The sequence below is a fragment of the Jaculus jaculus genome, chromosome 17 (assembly GCF_020740685.1).
Source record: "Jaculus jaculus isolate mJacJac1 chromosome 17, mJacJac1.mat.Y.cur, whole genome shotgun sequence".
Lineage (NCBI taxonomy): Eukaryota > Metazoa > Chordata > Mammalia > Rodentia > Dipodidae > Jaculus > Jaculus jaculus.
The window spans coordinates 19,335,887-19,353,161 of record NC_059118.1 but is presented as its reverse complement, the minus strand read 5'-3'; the positions used below and the strand labels follow the sequence as shown (position 1 = coordinate 19,353,161).

Sequence of the window (17,275 nt, the reverse complement as noted above, 5' to 3'; positions counted from 1 at the left end):
ATGCATGTGAAGTTCATTTACAGTGGCTAGAGGCCCTGGAGTGCCCATTCTCTCATTGTCTCTCTTCTCTCTGCTTGCAAATAAATAAATAAATAAAATATTTTAAAAATAAATCTTATGAATGCTCTCTTCTATGGGAGTCCCTTTTCTTGTTTTCAAATTTTTTGTCATTGACTTTAAACAGCTAGATTATGATAACTGGTATGAAATTAAGTTTATTTTAATAGGGTACTTTGAGCTTGAACAACTGATATCTAGTTTCCTTATGTGGTGGTTTGATTTAGATGTCCCCCATAAACTTAGGTGTTCTAATGCTTCGTTCCCAGCTGATGGAGATTTGGGAATTAACACCTCTTTGAGGCAGTGTACTGTTGGGGGAAGGCTTGTGGATATTATAGCCAGTTTCCCCTTGTCAGTGTTTGGCACACTCTCTTGTTGCTATTGTCTATCTGATATTGGCCAGGGGGTGATGTCCACCCTCTGCTCATGCCATCATTTCCCCCTGCCATCATGGAACTTACCCTTGAGTCTATAAGTCAAAATAGACCTTTCTGTCTCAAAAGCTGCTCTTGGTTGGGTGATTTCTGCCAACAAGGCATACTTGACTGCAACAGTATAGTTGGTACCGAAAGTGGCATTGCTGCTTGACACCTGACAGTGTAACTTTGGCCTTTTGGAGCTGATTTTCAAGAGGAATGTAGAAGGATTTGAAACCTTGTCGCAAGAGATGCATTGCAATGCTATAAGTTCAGCTTGATGGACTATTCTAGTCAGAGTTCAAAGACCTGAATGCAGTAAGAACTATGAATTTGAGGTATGGCTTGTAAGGGTGAGAAAGAACTTCGCCTGAACTGGGATAGAAGCAGTTTGTGTGAGAGGCTTGCTGTTAGGGCTGTGTCCTGAGAAGTTGTGCAGGGTTGCTTTGCATAGAAATGGACTGGTGTGAGGAGAGGGATATAGCACAGAAAAATGAAACCCTTGGGCCAAAACTGCTGCCAATTCAGCTGCAATTGAGATTACAACCTTTGATATTGGGCCAGCTGACCTGCACTGGGACAAGAGGAAGAATGTAGACTCTTTTGAAGGGAACTGAGTGCTCAAGGGGTGTTTTGTTCTTCAAAGTCTGCTTTATCCCCCCCGCCCCAGTTAACAAATTGACACTCTACCTGGTATTATGGAGTGTAAGAAATACAGGAAAGAGTGGGTCATTGAATTTGCAACATGGTCTTGTTTTTGGAAATGGCCATGGGCCGTGTGAAGCAGGTTTGCTGAATGCCTACATGGAGACCAAATGGAGCCATGAGGATGAACCATGGAGCGAGTGAAGATGCCGGGACCATGAGATGGCTGCTAAGGAGAGCTGCTGGCCCCAGGTGAAGTTTTCCAGGACTGTGAGTAGCCTAGCTGGAGGGGCAGAATTGGAACTCCAGAGACTTGTTTCTGGGTAGAATTATCAGACTTGGGGACTTTTCATTGACTAGAGTTGTTGGACTTGGAACTACAGATTTGATGTTTTCCCTGTTTAAATCTTGTATTGGTTGAATATTTCTTTGCTATGTCCAATGCCATATTTTGCAGTGTGAGTGTTTGTTCTGTGCCATTATGAGTTTTGGGAGGAAAGCTTTTTTTTTTTTTTTTTTTTTTGGTATTATGGCTCAGTTAAAAGACCTTGGATTATGGGGATGTTGGAATATCATTGGGATTGATAAAAATTATGGAGTTGAATGAATGCATTGTATTTTATATCATGTATAGTTATCAGTTTATGGGGACCAAGAGCAGAATATAGAGGATTGATTCAATGTTCCCCATAAACTTAGGTGTTCTGAATGCTACGTTTCCAGATGATGGAGATTTGGGAATAAACTCTTCTTGGAGGCAGTGCATTTTGGGGACAGGCTTAAGGGTGTTATAGCCAGTTTCCCCTTGCCAGTGTTTGGCACACTCCCTGTTGCTATTGTCTACATGATGTTGACCAGGCGGTGATGTCCACTTGCTGATCATGCCATAATTTTTCCCTGTCATCATGGACCTTCCCCTTGACCCTATTAGCCAAAATAAACCGTTTTTTTCCCCATAAGTTGCTCTTGCTCGGGTGAATTTTGCCAGCAATGCAAATGTGACTACAACACCTTAGAATTGGAAATTTTTCAGCCTTTATTTGTTTAAGCAAAGTTTTTGTTCCCTTCTGTCTCACTTCTTCTGGTAATTCCATACTGCATATAACAGTGTTTTGTGTAGCGTCCCATAAAATTCTTCAGCTTTTTTTCATTCCTTCTGATTCTTCTTTTTCTGTCCATGAAAGGTAGTTTCAACAGTTCACTAATTGTTCTATTAGATCCCAAATGCTACTCTAGTGAATGTCTCAGTTCAGGTATGACATTCGTCAGCTCCAGAATTCATGTTATGCTCTCTTTCCTTTTCACCTTTATGGTTTCTATCTGTTGAACATGTGTTGTATATATAAAGTCATCTGTCTATTTTCTTACAATTTTATGGGTTTTGTTAAGTTATTATTTTTGAATTCTTTGTCAGGTAAGTTTTAGAATTCTATTCCTTTAGAATAAATTATACTAACCCAGCTCTTCAAATGCATTGCATTTACCCAATCTTCATATTTCTTTTTTTTTTTTTCTCAAGGTAGGGTCTCACTCTGGTCCAGGCTGACCTGGAATTAACTCTGTAGTCTCAGGGTAGCCTTGAACTCATGGCGATCCTCCTACCTCTGCCTCCCGAGTGCTGGGATTAAAGGCGTGCACCACCACGCCCAGCTCTTCATATTTCTTGAAGCTTTGACTATGTCTGCAAGTTGGGGAAAGAAAAACAAACTTTCTCCCAGTGTTTATTCACTGGCTTCAACAAGGCCCTCACCAATCAATGCAGTTGAGAATCTGGGAGCCTTGTGAACCTTTCGTTATGGGTGTATATATGTATTTTTCTTTCATTCTTCCCAGGAGTCTTCAGATTGTATATCTTCTTCCAATCTTCTAAAGCCATGCTACTATAATAAATTTCCCATATCTTTTCCCTCAAACCAGGACACTGCATGCATGTTCCACTCTTCTCTCCATCCCAGGAGAACACTCTCAGAGTTATGTATGGTCTTCCAGGCTTACAGAGCTCCTACTGACCACAGGGAAGTACCAAGCCATTTTCTCTAGGGCACTATACTGAAAGGCAGTGGCAACAGATGCCTATTACACTCCTCTCTACATCTCCTAGGGGAAGAAGTCTTGGTTTTGCTCTATTTCTAATCTCCCACAGCTGGTAAAATAGCAGTGAGTGGCCCATTCCTTTTTCTTTATTCTTAGCCACTCCTACAAGTTTAAATTATGTAGGTTTTTTCAGCAGTTGTAGAAATACAGGATAATAAGAGATCACTTGGACAGTGTCCAGAAACGCCAAAGATGTTGAATGTACATTCCACTCATTTTTATTTTGCTCCAATGGAAGAGATCAACTGAAGGCAATTCTGTCTTAGCCACCATGGGAGAGGGGCAGATGTAGGAATAATGAGAGTGCTCTTCTTACCTGTTTCAAAAGAGACTGTTCTCAGCTTTGTACTTCTCTGGGGTCCTGAAACTTCTTCACTGCATTCTGGACCTCCCATAAGGATATATTGCTTCATATGTGATTGTTAAACCAGTGTTTCTATGGGGAATGAGGTCTGAGACTTTCTATTCCACCATCTTGCTGATGCCATGAAAGACTACCATTGTCTTCTTGGTCTCTATTCCACCATATGACAGCAAACTGAAAAATGCTCTGAGAAAAAAAGCCAAAGTAAATATGGAGCTCTTCTTGTATGGATACCTTCCTTCAAGGATCAAAGATGCTCAAGATCTCGCCTGCATCAACTGTTATCTAGTGTCTTCAGATAGTTGTTTTTATTCATGCTTTCTCCAAATTTTAGGGTTGTTATTCCAGACAATCAATTGCTGGACATTTGGATACAGATGACGTTTTTGCTATGCTCCAAGAGAGAAAGAATATATCCAGCAAATATGAATGAATCTTATCTGTACAGCTATAGTTCTTCAGCTCTCCATAGCATGTGAATCCAAATCCTTTGCAGTTAAAATATATGATGCACATGGCTCCTGGACTTAAGATGAGTCACTTATCATCAGGAAGTATATTATTTGTTTCTCTGAGCACTCTACTTCTGTATTACTACATATTCTCTGTAACTCTTTACCTTACTCCCATACTACTGCAGAATTTCAACTCTGATTATTCCCATTACTGACCACAGTGGTACAGATGAAGAATATGATTTTTGCATGTCTCTAGGCCACTTATATTTACAAAATGCATTTTTGTACCTTTTAAGATATATGCTTTTCTTGTCTGTCTAATCTACATATACCCTTTTCCTCACATAACTTCTATTCTGTATTTATTTATTTATTTATTTTTGGTTTTTCAAGATAGGGTCTCACTCTGGCCCAGGCTGACCTGGAATTCACTATGTATTTTCAGGGTGGCCTCAAACTCACCACGATTCTCCAACCTCTGCCTCCTGAGTGATGAGATCAAAGGCGTGTGCCACCATGCCTGGCTCTATATTTAAATTTTTGACAGTCCTTGTTTACAAACCTGAAGTGGCAAATCGTTTTTTGTAAAGGTTCACTAATGTAGCATTTTTTTAAAGTTTTTTTTAATATGTCATTGTAGCTTTTCATATCTTACCAAAACAAGAGGAAAACTAGAAAATATGTTAGGGACTAAATTGTAGTTCAGTGGTAGAGCAGGTGTGTCTAGCATGTACAAGTCCCTGAATTTAATCTCGAACACTACATGACAGAAAAAGAGACAAAGAGAGGGGGGAAAGAGAAAAAACTTATTCTAGTCGTATGTTCATATTGTAATCTTCTAAGGTATAGTCTTACAATTACCCAATTATAACTTTGATCCTGGACGTCAAAACAGTAATTTACTAATAATTATCACTTCTAAACCCACATTTTTATACCCTGATCTTGAGACTAGAACATGATCTTCATTCTCCTTTGTCAGCCAAAGACATCAGAAATTAAAGAGTTGTATTTCCCATTGTAAATAATTCCCAACTGGAAATTAATTCCACTCTCTAGTTTACTTTGACATTCATAAAATCTACCATTAGACATTCATAGAATCTTCCTTTATTGCCATTGTGATGGTTGATCTCTGGATGTCAACTTGACAGAATTTAGAATCATTAAAGAAGCAAATGTCTAGGGATGTCTGGGAGATATTTTATAAATTAGGTTAATGAGGTAGGAAGAGCACCCAAACTATAGGAAGCACCATTCCATGGGCTGGAGCCCCAGCCCAAAAAAAAAAGGGAGAAAACAAGTTGAGCAGTAGTGTTCATCATTCTTTGCTCCTTCACTGTACACTGAAGGTGACCAGCTGCCTCAAGTTTCTGGTGCTATGCCTTCCCTGCCATGACGGACTATTACCTAAAAGTTTAAGCTGAAATAAGCTTTTCCTTCCCTAAGTTGCTTGTTGTCAGGTAGTTGGTCAAAGCAATGAGAAAGTAATGAATGCAAAAAAAAAAAAAAAAAGGTATCAAGAAGCGGGGCTGTTGCTATGATAAACCTGAGCATGTGGTTTGTAGGCCTTTGGATCTGGTAGAACTTTGGGATATAAAGGTCCTTGAAAACAGTATGCAGAACTTAATAGGCCATTCTGGTGAAGCCTGATCAGAATGATGAAATAAACACATAGTGGAGGCCTAACTCATGAGATTACAGAGTGTGTAATAAGAACTCTATCAAGAACTGGGCTAGAATGAGTTAATGTTGCATGCTGTCAAACAACAACAACAACAACAAAAAAAAAAACACTGGCTGCATTCTGCCCACATCCTAAGAACGTGAGTGATACTGAACACAAAAGCAATGGATGAAAATTTGACACAGGAAATCTCAAGACAAAACAGCATTACAGCTGATTCTGATAACAGCTATAATTGTTTTTTTTTTTTTTAAATGTACCATTAAAGAGAAACCTTCCTGCATTGCAGTGGGACAATAGGAAATATGTTTTGAGGGCAATACTCAACCCATTGGAGGCTCCATCTTGTGAAAAACATAAACTCATTTTAAGGAAGAAAGGCTTGGGCTGGAGGGATGGCTTAGTGGTTAATGTAGTTGCCTGAAGGAAGAAAAGCTAAACTGAGGATTTTTCCTGCTTAACTATAAATAAGGAAATGTAAAATGTTTCACCCAGATCAGCCTGTAAGGCATACAAAGGTTTCTAAAACTGTGGTTCAAGGGGCTCAGGCTTCATCCCAAGCTAGCAGCAGAACTTGGCAGAGTTGCCCACACTATAATGGTTTTGGACTCATGAAAGATACAACACTGAGGGAGTCAGCATTCTTGTGTCAACATTTCAAACAGCTGTAGAAGCCAAGCAATGTGTAACAGGGTCAGAGTCTCTGCAAGGAGACCAGAAGAGGTCACTTGAGAGAGCTATGAAGGTAAAACTTAAGTTGCAATGGAGACAACAAAATGTTTGAGATGCCATAATCATAAGGTCCTACCACAGAAAGCTGAGGCTCAATGTGGAGCCTGCCAAAGAGAGGATAAGAGTGATGTAAGCAGCAGAGCAGGAGGGGTGGGGATACCCCAGCCCTTCAGAGCCCAGGTAATTCCATCACAAGTCCATACGCCAGTCATTAGGAGTTGCTGTATTTGAGTGCTTTGGTCTGACCTTTCCTTGCTATGTCTCCATTCCTCCTTTTAGCTTGGGAATGTTTACTTTGTGCCATTCTTTGTTAGAAGCATGTCATTTGTGTTTTAATATTATAGGGCCTCAGAGTTAAGAGACTGAATCCCAGAAGAGGCTCTGTACTTATACTTTTGAATAGTGCTGGGAATGTTTAAAACCTTGGGGACTTTTAAAGTTGGACAGAACACATTTTGAATTGTAAGCTGACCATGAGCCTGTGAGGACAAGGACTAGAAGGGTATACTTTAAAAGTGTTATGTTTAAGTGGCAAGTTGACAAGAGATGGACTTGTGATGGTTAATCTCTGGTGCCAACTTGACAGGATTAGAATCACTATGGAAACAAATTCCCAGGAATGTCGGTAAGAGATTTTCTCAATTAGATTAATTGAGATGGGAGGATCCATCCTAATTATGGGTGGCACCATTCCATGGGCTAGGGTCCTGAACTGAATAAAAAGGAGGAAATAAGTTCATCAGAGGCATTCATCACTCTCTGTTCCTTCACTGTGTACTAAAGTTGACCAATTGCCTCAAGATCCTGCTGTTATGCCTTCCCCACCATGATAGACAGTAATCTCAAATTCTACCATGATGGACTGTAACCTCAAACTCTGAACCAAAATAAACCCTTCCTTCCTTAAGTTGCTTCTCATCAGGAATTTGATCACAATAAGAAAACTACTAAGGGGCTAGAGAGATGGCTCAGCAGTTAAGGTGCTTACTTGCCATGTCTAACAACCAGGGTTTGATTTCCCACTACACACATAAAACTAGATGCAAAGTGGTGCATTCACCTGGAGTTCATTTTCAGTAGGTAGGGGCCTTGGCATACTCATTCATTCTCTCTCTTTTTTCCTCTCTTTCTCTTTCTCTCCTTGCAAATAAATTATTTTTTTATAAAGAAAGCAACTAATAGAATCATATTCTTCATACCAGCAGCAGCCATGTGATGGCCCCTTCTCAAAGTTTGAGGCTCAATGTCCCAAGACCCATTTCACTAAGTTCTTCAGTTCTGGTATCCCAAATCCATTATATTTTGTATCCCTACAATGATTGTGATTACATAAGCATTTTCTCTCTCAATTTTTCACTCTAAACGAGTGTAAATAATTTTGTATTAATTTTTTCATCATAAATTTACTCATGTATTTTCTGTTTTTATAAGTGAACCCTAAATAGCTAGATTACCCTGCTGTTCACACACACACTCTTAACAAAAACATTATACCAACTACAGAAAGCTTTTTCAGTTGAAAACTAAACAATGCACGTCAGGCATGGTGGCGCATGCCTTTAATCCCAGCACTCGGGAAGCAGAGAGAGGTAGGAGGATTGCTGTGAGTTCAAGGACATCCTGAGATTACATAGTAAATTCCAGGTCAGCCTGATCTAGAGTGAAACCCTACCTTGAAAAACCAAAAACGAAAAAAGAAAAAGAAAGACAGAAAGAGAGAAAATTAAACAAAGCTTAAATTTTATATTTTCTTAATATTTATTTAAGAAGGAGGAACATGGGTGCACCAAGCTTTTGCCCCTACAAACAAACCCCAGACACATGTGCCACTTTGTGTGTCTGGCTTTACATGGGTACTGGAGAATTGAACCCAAACCATCAGGCTTTGCAAGTGCCTTTAACCACTGAGATTCATATCCCCCATTCCAATTTTTTATTTTAAAATGATGAATTTTGAAAAGTTGAATGACTTTTTTACATTTATTTATTTATTTGAGAGCGAGAAATAGGCAGGGAGAGAGAGAAATAGGCAGGGAGAGGGAGAGTCATGCCAGGGCTTCTAGCCACTGCAGACGATGCCCCCTTGTGCATCTGGCACATGGGTCCTGGGGAATCAAGCTTGGGTCTTTTAGCTTTGCAGGCAAGTGCCTTAACTGCTAAGCCATCTCCCCAGCCTGACTTATTTTTTTCAATTGAAGTATGTATGTATGTATTTATGTATGTATGTATGTATGTATGTATATTGCATGTTAAGTATACTCCGCCCCCCCGTAACTGTGACACTCCCTTTTTTCACCCCTGCCCTCTTCCACTTGTCTGGTTTGTTCCAGACAACTTTACTCCTACTTTCATGTCATATATACATACATACTTTTCTGTATTTATGTACAATACAGAACCCATAAATGAAAGCAAACATACATGTCTTTCTGAAACAGGCTTATTCATGTAATGTGACTCCCGTTGTATCCATTTTCCTATAAGAGACATGATTTCATTCTTCTTTATGGCTAAAAAAGATTCCACTGTGTGTGTGTGTGTGTGTGTGTGTGTGTGTGTGTGTGTGTGTGAGAGAGAGAGAGAGAGAGAGAGAGAGAGAGAGAGAGAGAGAGGGAGAGAAACATCTTATTTATCTATTACTCTGCTACTATAAACCTAGATTGGTTCCATACTGTGAATAGTGCTACAACAAGCATTCATGTGCTGGTATCTCTGTGATGTGCTGACTTTGGGCAAATACCCACAAATGGGGTAACTGGGTCATATGGAAGGTGATTTTAGTGTATTTTTGGCATCATAGTGGAAAATCAGGTAGCTGCATCTACATGGGTTTATAGCAAGGTCTTTTATCTTATTTCATTGAGCTACGTGTATATTTTTGTGCCAGGACCATGCTGTGTTTGTCACTATGGCTATATAGTACAACTAAGTATGGTGATATAAACAGCATTATTCTTTTTGCTCAAGATTGTCTTGTGCTTCAAATAGATTTTGAGGTTTTTTAAGTTATCTCTGTGAAAATAACATTGGAATTTTAATAAGGATTTTATTGACTATATATACTACTTTTGATAAGATAGCCATTTTCAAATATCATTCTCCATTCCATAAGCATGTAAGTTCTTTCCATTTTCTAGTGTTTTCTTAAATTTCTTTCTTTGTTGTTCTAAAATTTTCACTGTAGAAGTCTTTCACACCCTTGGTTAGAATTAAAGGTGTGCTTTTTTCCTGAGAATTACAAATGGGATTCATTCCCTTATTTCTTCTGCAGCATGTCTGTTATGGCTATATAGAAAGGATATTGGGATTGTATGCCAATTTTATATCCTAAAACTTTGCTGAAAGTGTTTATCAGCTCTATCAGTTTTCTGTTGGAGTCTTTAGGGTCCCTTTTGTAAAGGAGCACATCATTTACAAATAAGGATACTCTGATTTCTCCCTTTTCTAATTGTATCCCTTTTATTTACTTCTCTTGTCTTTCTTCTCAAGCTAAGATTTCACACATTATATTGAGTAAGAAGGAGAAAATCAACATCTTTTGGCTTTTCCTGAATTTAGTGAAAGTTCTTTGAAGTTTTTTCCCATTTAGTATTATGTTGACTGTAGTTTTGTCATATATAGCCTATGTTATATCGGTATATGTTCCTTCTGTTCCTAGACTCTTCAGGATTTTATCATGAATGAATACTGTATTTTGTCAAAAGCCTTTTTGGTATTGATTGAGATGATCATGTGATTTATGTCCTTGAGTCCATTGTTTGATGTATTAAATTTATTGATTTGTATATGTTGAACCAACACTGTATCTCTATAATGAAGCAAATTTGATTGTCATATATGATCTTTTGGATGTGTTCTTGAGTTTGGTTTACAAGTATTTGAGAATTTTTGCATCTATGTTCATCAAAAAGATTTCTATAATTTTATTGTTGTGTATCTCAATCTGGCTTTTGTGTCAGGATAAACACAACCTATTTCAGACTGAAGGAGTGGTAGTGTTCCTTTTCATTCCTACTTTATGGAATACTTTGAGAAGCAGTGGTGTTATCTTCAATGGTCTGGTAGAATTAAGCAATGAACCCATCCAGGCCTGGACATTTTTACTCAGAAAATTTTTCACAATTCCTTCCATCACACTGGTTTGTTAAAATTGTTTAAATTATTTATCTCATATTGGTTTAGTTTGTTGTTGTTGTTGTTGATTTTTCACGGTAGGGTCTCACTCTAGCCCAGGCTGGCCTGGAATTTACTATGTAACTTCAGGGTGGCCTCAAACTCATGGCGATCCTCCTACCTCTGCCTCCAGAGTGCTGGGATAATAGGTGTGCACCACCATGCCCGGCTTGGCATAGTTTTTTAAAAAGTATTTTCATTTACTTACTCGAGAGAGAGAGAGAAAGGCAGATTCAGAGAGAAAATGGGTGCACCAGGGCCTCTAGCTACTGCAAACAAACTCCAGACACATGTGCCACCTTATGCATCTGACTTACTGGGAACTGGACAATCAAACCTGGATACTTAGGCTTCGCAGGCAAGCACTTTAACCACTAAGCCATCCCCCTAGGTTTCATATGCCATATGCATCTAGAAATTCATCTAGTTATTTTAGATTTCTCAATTTATTAGAATATAGTATTTCAAGGTATATCCTAATAATTTTCTGAATTTCACTGATATCTGTTGTAATGACTCCATTTCATCTCTAATTTTATTACTTTTAATCTTCTCCCTCTTAGCTTTGTTAGTTTAACAGTTTGTCAATGCTATCTTTTAAAAAAAAACCAACTCTGTTTAATTGGCTTTTTGTGGAAGGTCTTCTTTATTTCATTTTCTCCGTGACATTCTTCTTTTCTATCTAATGAACTGGAGTTTAGTTTTTTTCTTGTTTTTCCAAGGTCCTAAGGTGCATAATTATTTGACATCTCTCTAGTTTCTTAATGTAGTAACTTGAAACTATTTTCTCTTATGACTTCTTTCAATGTAGCCCATATGTTCTGATATGATGAGTTTTCATTTTCATTTCATTCTAAGAATTTTTTATTTCTTTTTTATTGTCATTTTTAATTTTTTGGAATTTTTTATTCTTGATTGCTTCAATGAGATATTAATAACTCAATAGTGTGCTGTTTAATCTCCATGAATAGTTTCTCTCACTGTTAATTTGTAGTTTTATTTCCTTTTTCAGATAAAAGAAATTATTTTGATTTTCCTATTTTTGTTAGGACATGCTTTGTGTCTTAATATATGATCTATGTTGCAGAAAGTTCCATGGGTTGCTGAAAATGTGCTTTCTGAAGTATGTGAATGGAATGTTTTATAGATGTATGTCAGCTCCACTTGATGTATAATGACATTTAACTCAAATGTTACTATATATTTTGTTTGAATGACCTATCTATTGGTGGGAGTGGGTTATTGATGTATATAATCTGTGACTTTACCTATAATGGTACTTATTTTATAAAATTTTATGTGCACCTGGGTCTCGTGTATATGTGTATATATTTATAATTACAATAGCTTCTGGATTCCCCTTATCACTAAGAAGTGATGTTATCTATTTTTGTTTTTTGTTTTGCTTTGGTTTCTTGTTGTTTATTTTGAGGTAGGCTCTCACTCCAGCCCAGACTGACCTGGAACTCACTGTGGAATGATAGGCTAGCCTCAAACTCAAAGCGATTCTCCTACCCCTGCTTCTTAGGTGCTGGGATTAAAGGTATGTGCCATGGCACCCAACCTCATCTCTTTTGACTAATTGTGGTTACAGTCTACTTTGTTAGATATTAAAACATAGATATCTGCTTGTTTCCTAGTTCCATTTGCTTGGAATACCTTTCTCCATCCTTTCACCTGTCTTTGATGGTTAGGTATATTTCTTGGAGGCAACAAATACATGTATCTTCTTTTTAAACTCAATATACAGGTCTATCTCCTTTTCAAAATTTATTTATTGATCTATTTACTTGAGAGAAAGAAAAAGAGGAAGAGAGAGAGGGAGAATGGGCACACTAGAGCCTCTGGCCACTGAAAACGAACTCCAGATGCATGTGCCACCTTGTGCACCTGGTTTGTGTGGATCCTGGGGAATGGAACCTAGGTCCTTTGGCTTTGCAGGTAAGCACCTGAACCACTAAGCCATCTCTTTAGCCCTGGTCTATGTATTTTGATTGGTAGATTGATAGCATTAATATTTAAGGTAATTATTGAGAAGTGTGCATAATTACTCATTTTCTGATTCTTTAGTGTTAAATGTTTTCTTGGTTCTCATTTATTTAACTATTGCTATAGTCTAGCTTATATTTTACTTTTACATTTTATATTTTACTTTTCTGTAATCTTATGAATGTATTTACCTGTCTCTTCAGTCAGAAAAATTCCTTCCAGTATATTTCGTAGAACTGAATTAGTGGCAATGAATTCTTTTAGCCTGTTTTTCCTATACAAAGTTTTTCTTTTGGCTTCAGTTATGACAACTAATTTTACTAGGTATAATAGTCTTGGTTGGCAATGGTTGGCCAATTATGACAATATAGAAATAGTCAAGTAAAAAAAAATCACCACTTAAAGTACCAATCATTTTAGGAAATAAAGGGGAACTGGCATTCCAATATCAAATGCAGTCCTGTCTTGTATGACCTATCTGGATGTCCAGCAGGCTGTGTTTAAAATGTAGCTTCAGTCAGGCTTCCAGTTCACTGAAGACTGCATTGATATTCTTTCCCACAGTATTCTGCTGGCCAGGTTTTGGCATATAGTCCTGACATACTTGTTCTGAGATTCATAGAGGATCCAGGGTTTTCAAGTTTCAAAATGGATGTACAAGGAATTTTTAAAAACGACATCCTGTGGCTGTTCCAGTTGAATGGCACACCACAAAGAAAGGATTTTTCCAGCATCTCTCCTGCCAGTTGGGCTATTGCACCAGGTTCCCTCCCTTTTATTCTGCTCTTTAAATATCCATTACTAGCCAGGCATAGTGGCGCACACCTTTAATCCCAGCACTTGGGAGGCAGAGGCCACCCGGAGACTACATAGTGAATTCTAGGTCAGTCTGGACTACAGTGAAACTCTACCTCAAAAAAACAAAAATAAATAAACAAATAAAATATCCATTACTGAAAATACAACAGATTTTCTGAAGCACTTCTGTCGTAAGCCATGGCCTCCACAGTCTGCTATTGATACTCTGTTTCACTGGGACCAAGAGCTTCTCAGGCTGAGATAATTGGTCTGGAACCAATACTGGACTTCCTTTCTTGTTTTCTAAAGTTCCCTGTTTGACTTTATTAATAAATTTAGGCATATTCATGTATCACACATCACTTCTGGTAGCTGTTTTCCACTTTCACCAGTTTATTCTCTGGACACTCTAGCAGATCATGTCTGTATTCCCCAGTCTCACCAAGTTATAAAACTTCATAAAAGCCGGGCGTGGTGGCGCACGCCTTTAATCCCAGCACTCGGGAGGCAGAGGTAGCAGGATCGCCAAGAGTTCGAGGCCACCCTGAGATTACATAGTAAATTCCAGGTCAGCCTGAGCCAGAGTGAGACCCTACCTCGAAAAACCAAAAAAAAAACACTTCATAAAATAGGACATGACAACAAAGAATATTCTAGAAATAGTTCCTAATACCTAAAACAACAAATGTTAACATTTTAATATATTTTCTCCTTGTGTCTTTTCTGTACATATTATTTTGTTTTTACAGATGTGTGACCCAACTATGTATCAATCTGTCCTCTTATCTTTAAGATGTTCCTCTACCATTTAAAAAGCATGGAAGTAAGTTCTTTAGTGTAGGGCAGAAATTTAGCTGGGTGTGGTGGTGCACACCTTTAATCTGAGCACTTGGGAGACAGAGGATCACTGTGAGTTCCAGGTCAGCCTGAGGTAGAGTGAGACCCTACCTTGGAAAAAAAAAAATCACACTTACAAATAAAAAAAAAGTTAAGTATTCTTCATGTTGGCATATAAAAGTGCACTGTCACATTTGTTTCTAATTCCTATCAATGACTTGTATCAAAATAGCATACTTGATGCATAATTGTTTTTATACAATTCAGAATTATGGCTATTTCTTCAGGTATGGTTCAACACAGTAGGGCTCTATGTTTTTTTTTTTCAAATTATGTCCTCAGAATTATATGCAATAATGAATGTATATTTTTGCCATAACCTGCCAATGTGTTGTATTATGAACCAAAAAGACAGACTTCCTCTGCAACCTTTAACAATTGAAAATTAATTTAGTAGGGCCAATTACTCACCCCCTGTTACTGACAATTGCCTTTTTCAAGTGAATGTAATTCGCAGGAAAGATGCCCTGTGAAAGAGAAAAGCTTCTCAGTTATAAAATATAACTTATGGTTAACTTCTCATCTATACCAAAAGAGCAATGGAAACATAGTAGATATCTGTTTGTAGTAATCACTTCGCATATTAAGAATACGGAGTTACACAAAGAGTGTTAGGTAAGAATTTTATGGTCAGATTCTTCCTCAGGAGAAAACTGTGATCTTAAGCAATATAAAAATAAAATATTAAAAAATTTAATGATCCATCAAATAACTCTTAAAATTCAGTATTATGAAAAAGCCACGTAACTCCAACATATACTTATCACCTAAACAACTTACAGATTACTCAGCTCTAAGTTGGAGAAGCAATTCTCATATTCTAGCTAATATTTAGAGTCACAGGAATCCATCAATTTGGAGACGTTTAAATATTTTTTCTTTTACTCATTGCAGGCTACTTCTATTTTAGTATTTACCATAATATAATTTCATTTGCTAAAGGAATAAAAAGTATATTCTTTTTTAAAAGTCACTCCAATTTTCTAATTATTTCACTCTTTTTTCTGATAAGTTAAACTTCCTAAAAATAAAACATGCATGGCCTAAATCTCTTGTATATTCTTTATCTCACAGTACAACCAGTTACAAAGTGAACCTATGGTAAACAAGTCTATCACAACTAAATTGCAGGTAAAAAATAATGAAAATGCAGCAAATTTTTCATCAAAATCATAAAGGACAGTGGCACTATTCACTACAGGAAAAGCCTAAAAACAAGGCTGGAGAGATTGCTCAGTGGTACCTGATAAAAACAGCTGGCATGTCCACACACATCTGTAACTCCAGTCTTGTGGGGAGCAAAAATTTGAGAATTGCTGGGGCATGGCAAGCTCCAGAATCAGTAAGAGACTCCATCACAAGAGAATACTGGTGGGTGAGTGATAGACACCTGACATTCTTCTGCAAATGAATGCATGGGGCACATCAGTACACATGAATACATCACACACACATACAGACACACAGACACACACACACTGCACCACACATACTATACACACATGAAATATTTTAAAAAAGAAAGAAATGATAGGAGCCCAGACACCTTGAAGTTGTCCTCAGATCTCCACATGCACACTGTGGCATGCGTGCCAATATATATACATACATACACACATATATACAAACATACATACATTTAAAAAAACTGAAAACAGTCGAAATGTCCATGAACTGATAAATAGGTAAAGAAACTGTGGTACCTCTATGAAATACTTGGTGACTCATACATAAACATGGAATGGAGTACTAACATTTGCTTTAACATGATTAAATCTTATAAACATGCTGAGTGGAGGAAATCGAATACAAGGACATACAATATATGATTCCATTTACATGGACTTCTCAGTAAATCCACTAAAACAGAGAGTAAGTGGTTGTCATGAGCTAAGACATGGAGGAATGTGACAACTTCATGGATACAGACAAAGGTTTCTGTTTGGAGTATAAAAAATGTTTTAAAACTAGTTAGCTGTGGTGTTTGTAAAATACTGATTGTATTAAATGACAGTAAACATTATGTACGTTTCTCATATACTTATAATTGCCAAGAAAAAAGAAAGAAAACATTCCTATGGTTCTGTATACTTGGAAATCAAGAACTGCGATTGTGATACCTCCAACACTGCTCTTTCTGCTGAGAGATGTTTTGGCTATTCAAGGTATTTTGTGCTTCCATATGAACTTTAGGATTATTTTTATGATTTATACAAGAAATTTAATGGAATTTTAATGTAATTGTATTGATTGTTTATATCACTTTTGGCAATAGGAACATTTTCACAATACTAATTTTGTTGATGCATAAAACCAGTTCCAGGGAAGGAGCGACAGACACTGTGGTCACTCAAACCTCATCAAAACTGAGATCCAGAAGAGATAGAGAAAGCAACCCTAAATCAGATCCCTTTCTTGAACCCCAATGCTCAGGAAACATTGCAAAAGAGAGTATGGAAAGACTGTAAGAGTTTTATGGTGGGTGGGAATAGCCTGAGTTGCCATGTGTCCTCCCTGACCTCCTGCAAAGACTGACTGACGCCTTGGTCCCCAGAGTGAATATCAATAATCCCATCAAAGGACCTCAGCAGAACTGAGATGGAAGTGAAGGGGTATAATAGTACAACCTTTTTTTAAAAATCAATAAGTAATAAAAAATGTAAAATAGAATAAGATAGAAACATAGGATAAGATAGGATAGGATAGGACAGGACAGGACAGAGAAGAATGCACAGGGTCAGAGTCAAGTTATTGTGATGCTGATGTGCTGATGTGTGGCCAAACAGCAGTGGAATGGGCCATGATAACTGCACCATTATGGTTGTGCTCACATGGCCACTCCAGGTCCAGGGCATATCCAGCCATTGGCTGCCGTTATATTCCTTACTTCTAGACCTTTCTGGGATGTAGGCAATTTGCTGGTGCATCCTCATTCTATCCTTTCTCATCCTTCTTCTTAGCA

General features: G+C 37.6%; 1 protein-coding gene across 6 annotated transcripts in view; it reads right to left on the bottom strand.

Annotated features, from left to right (window-relative positions):
* The window catches only part of Dock3 (dedicator of cytokinesis 3), a 455,655-nt gene that overhangs the window by 302,083 nt on the left and 136,297 nt on the right, over positions 1 to 17,275 (bottom strand). For all 6 annotated transcript variants that reach the window (XM_045136510.1, XM_045136514.1, XM_045136511.1 and 3 more), the window contains one exon: positions 14,725 to 14,780. In XM_045136510.1, the coding sequence (XP_044992445.1) occupies positions 14,725 to 14,780 (56 nt within the window). The remainder of the gene's footprint in view (positions 1 to 14,724; positions 14,781 to 17,275) is intronic.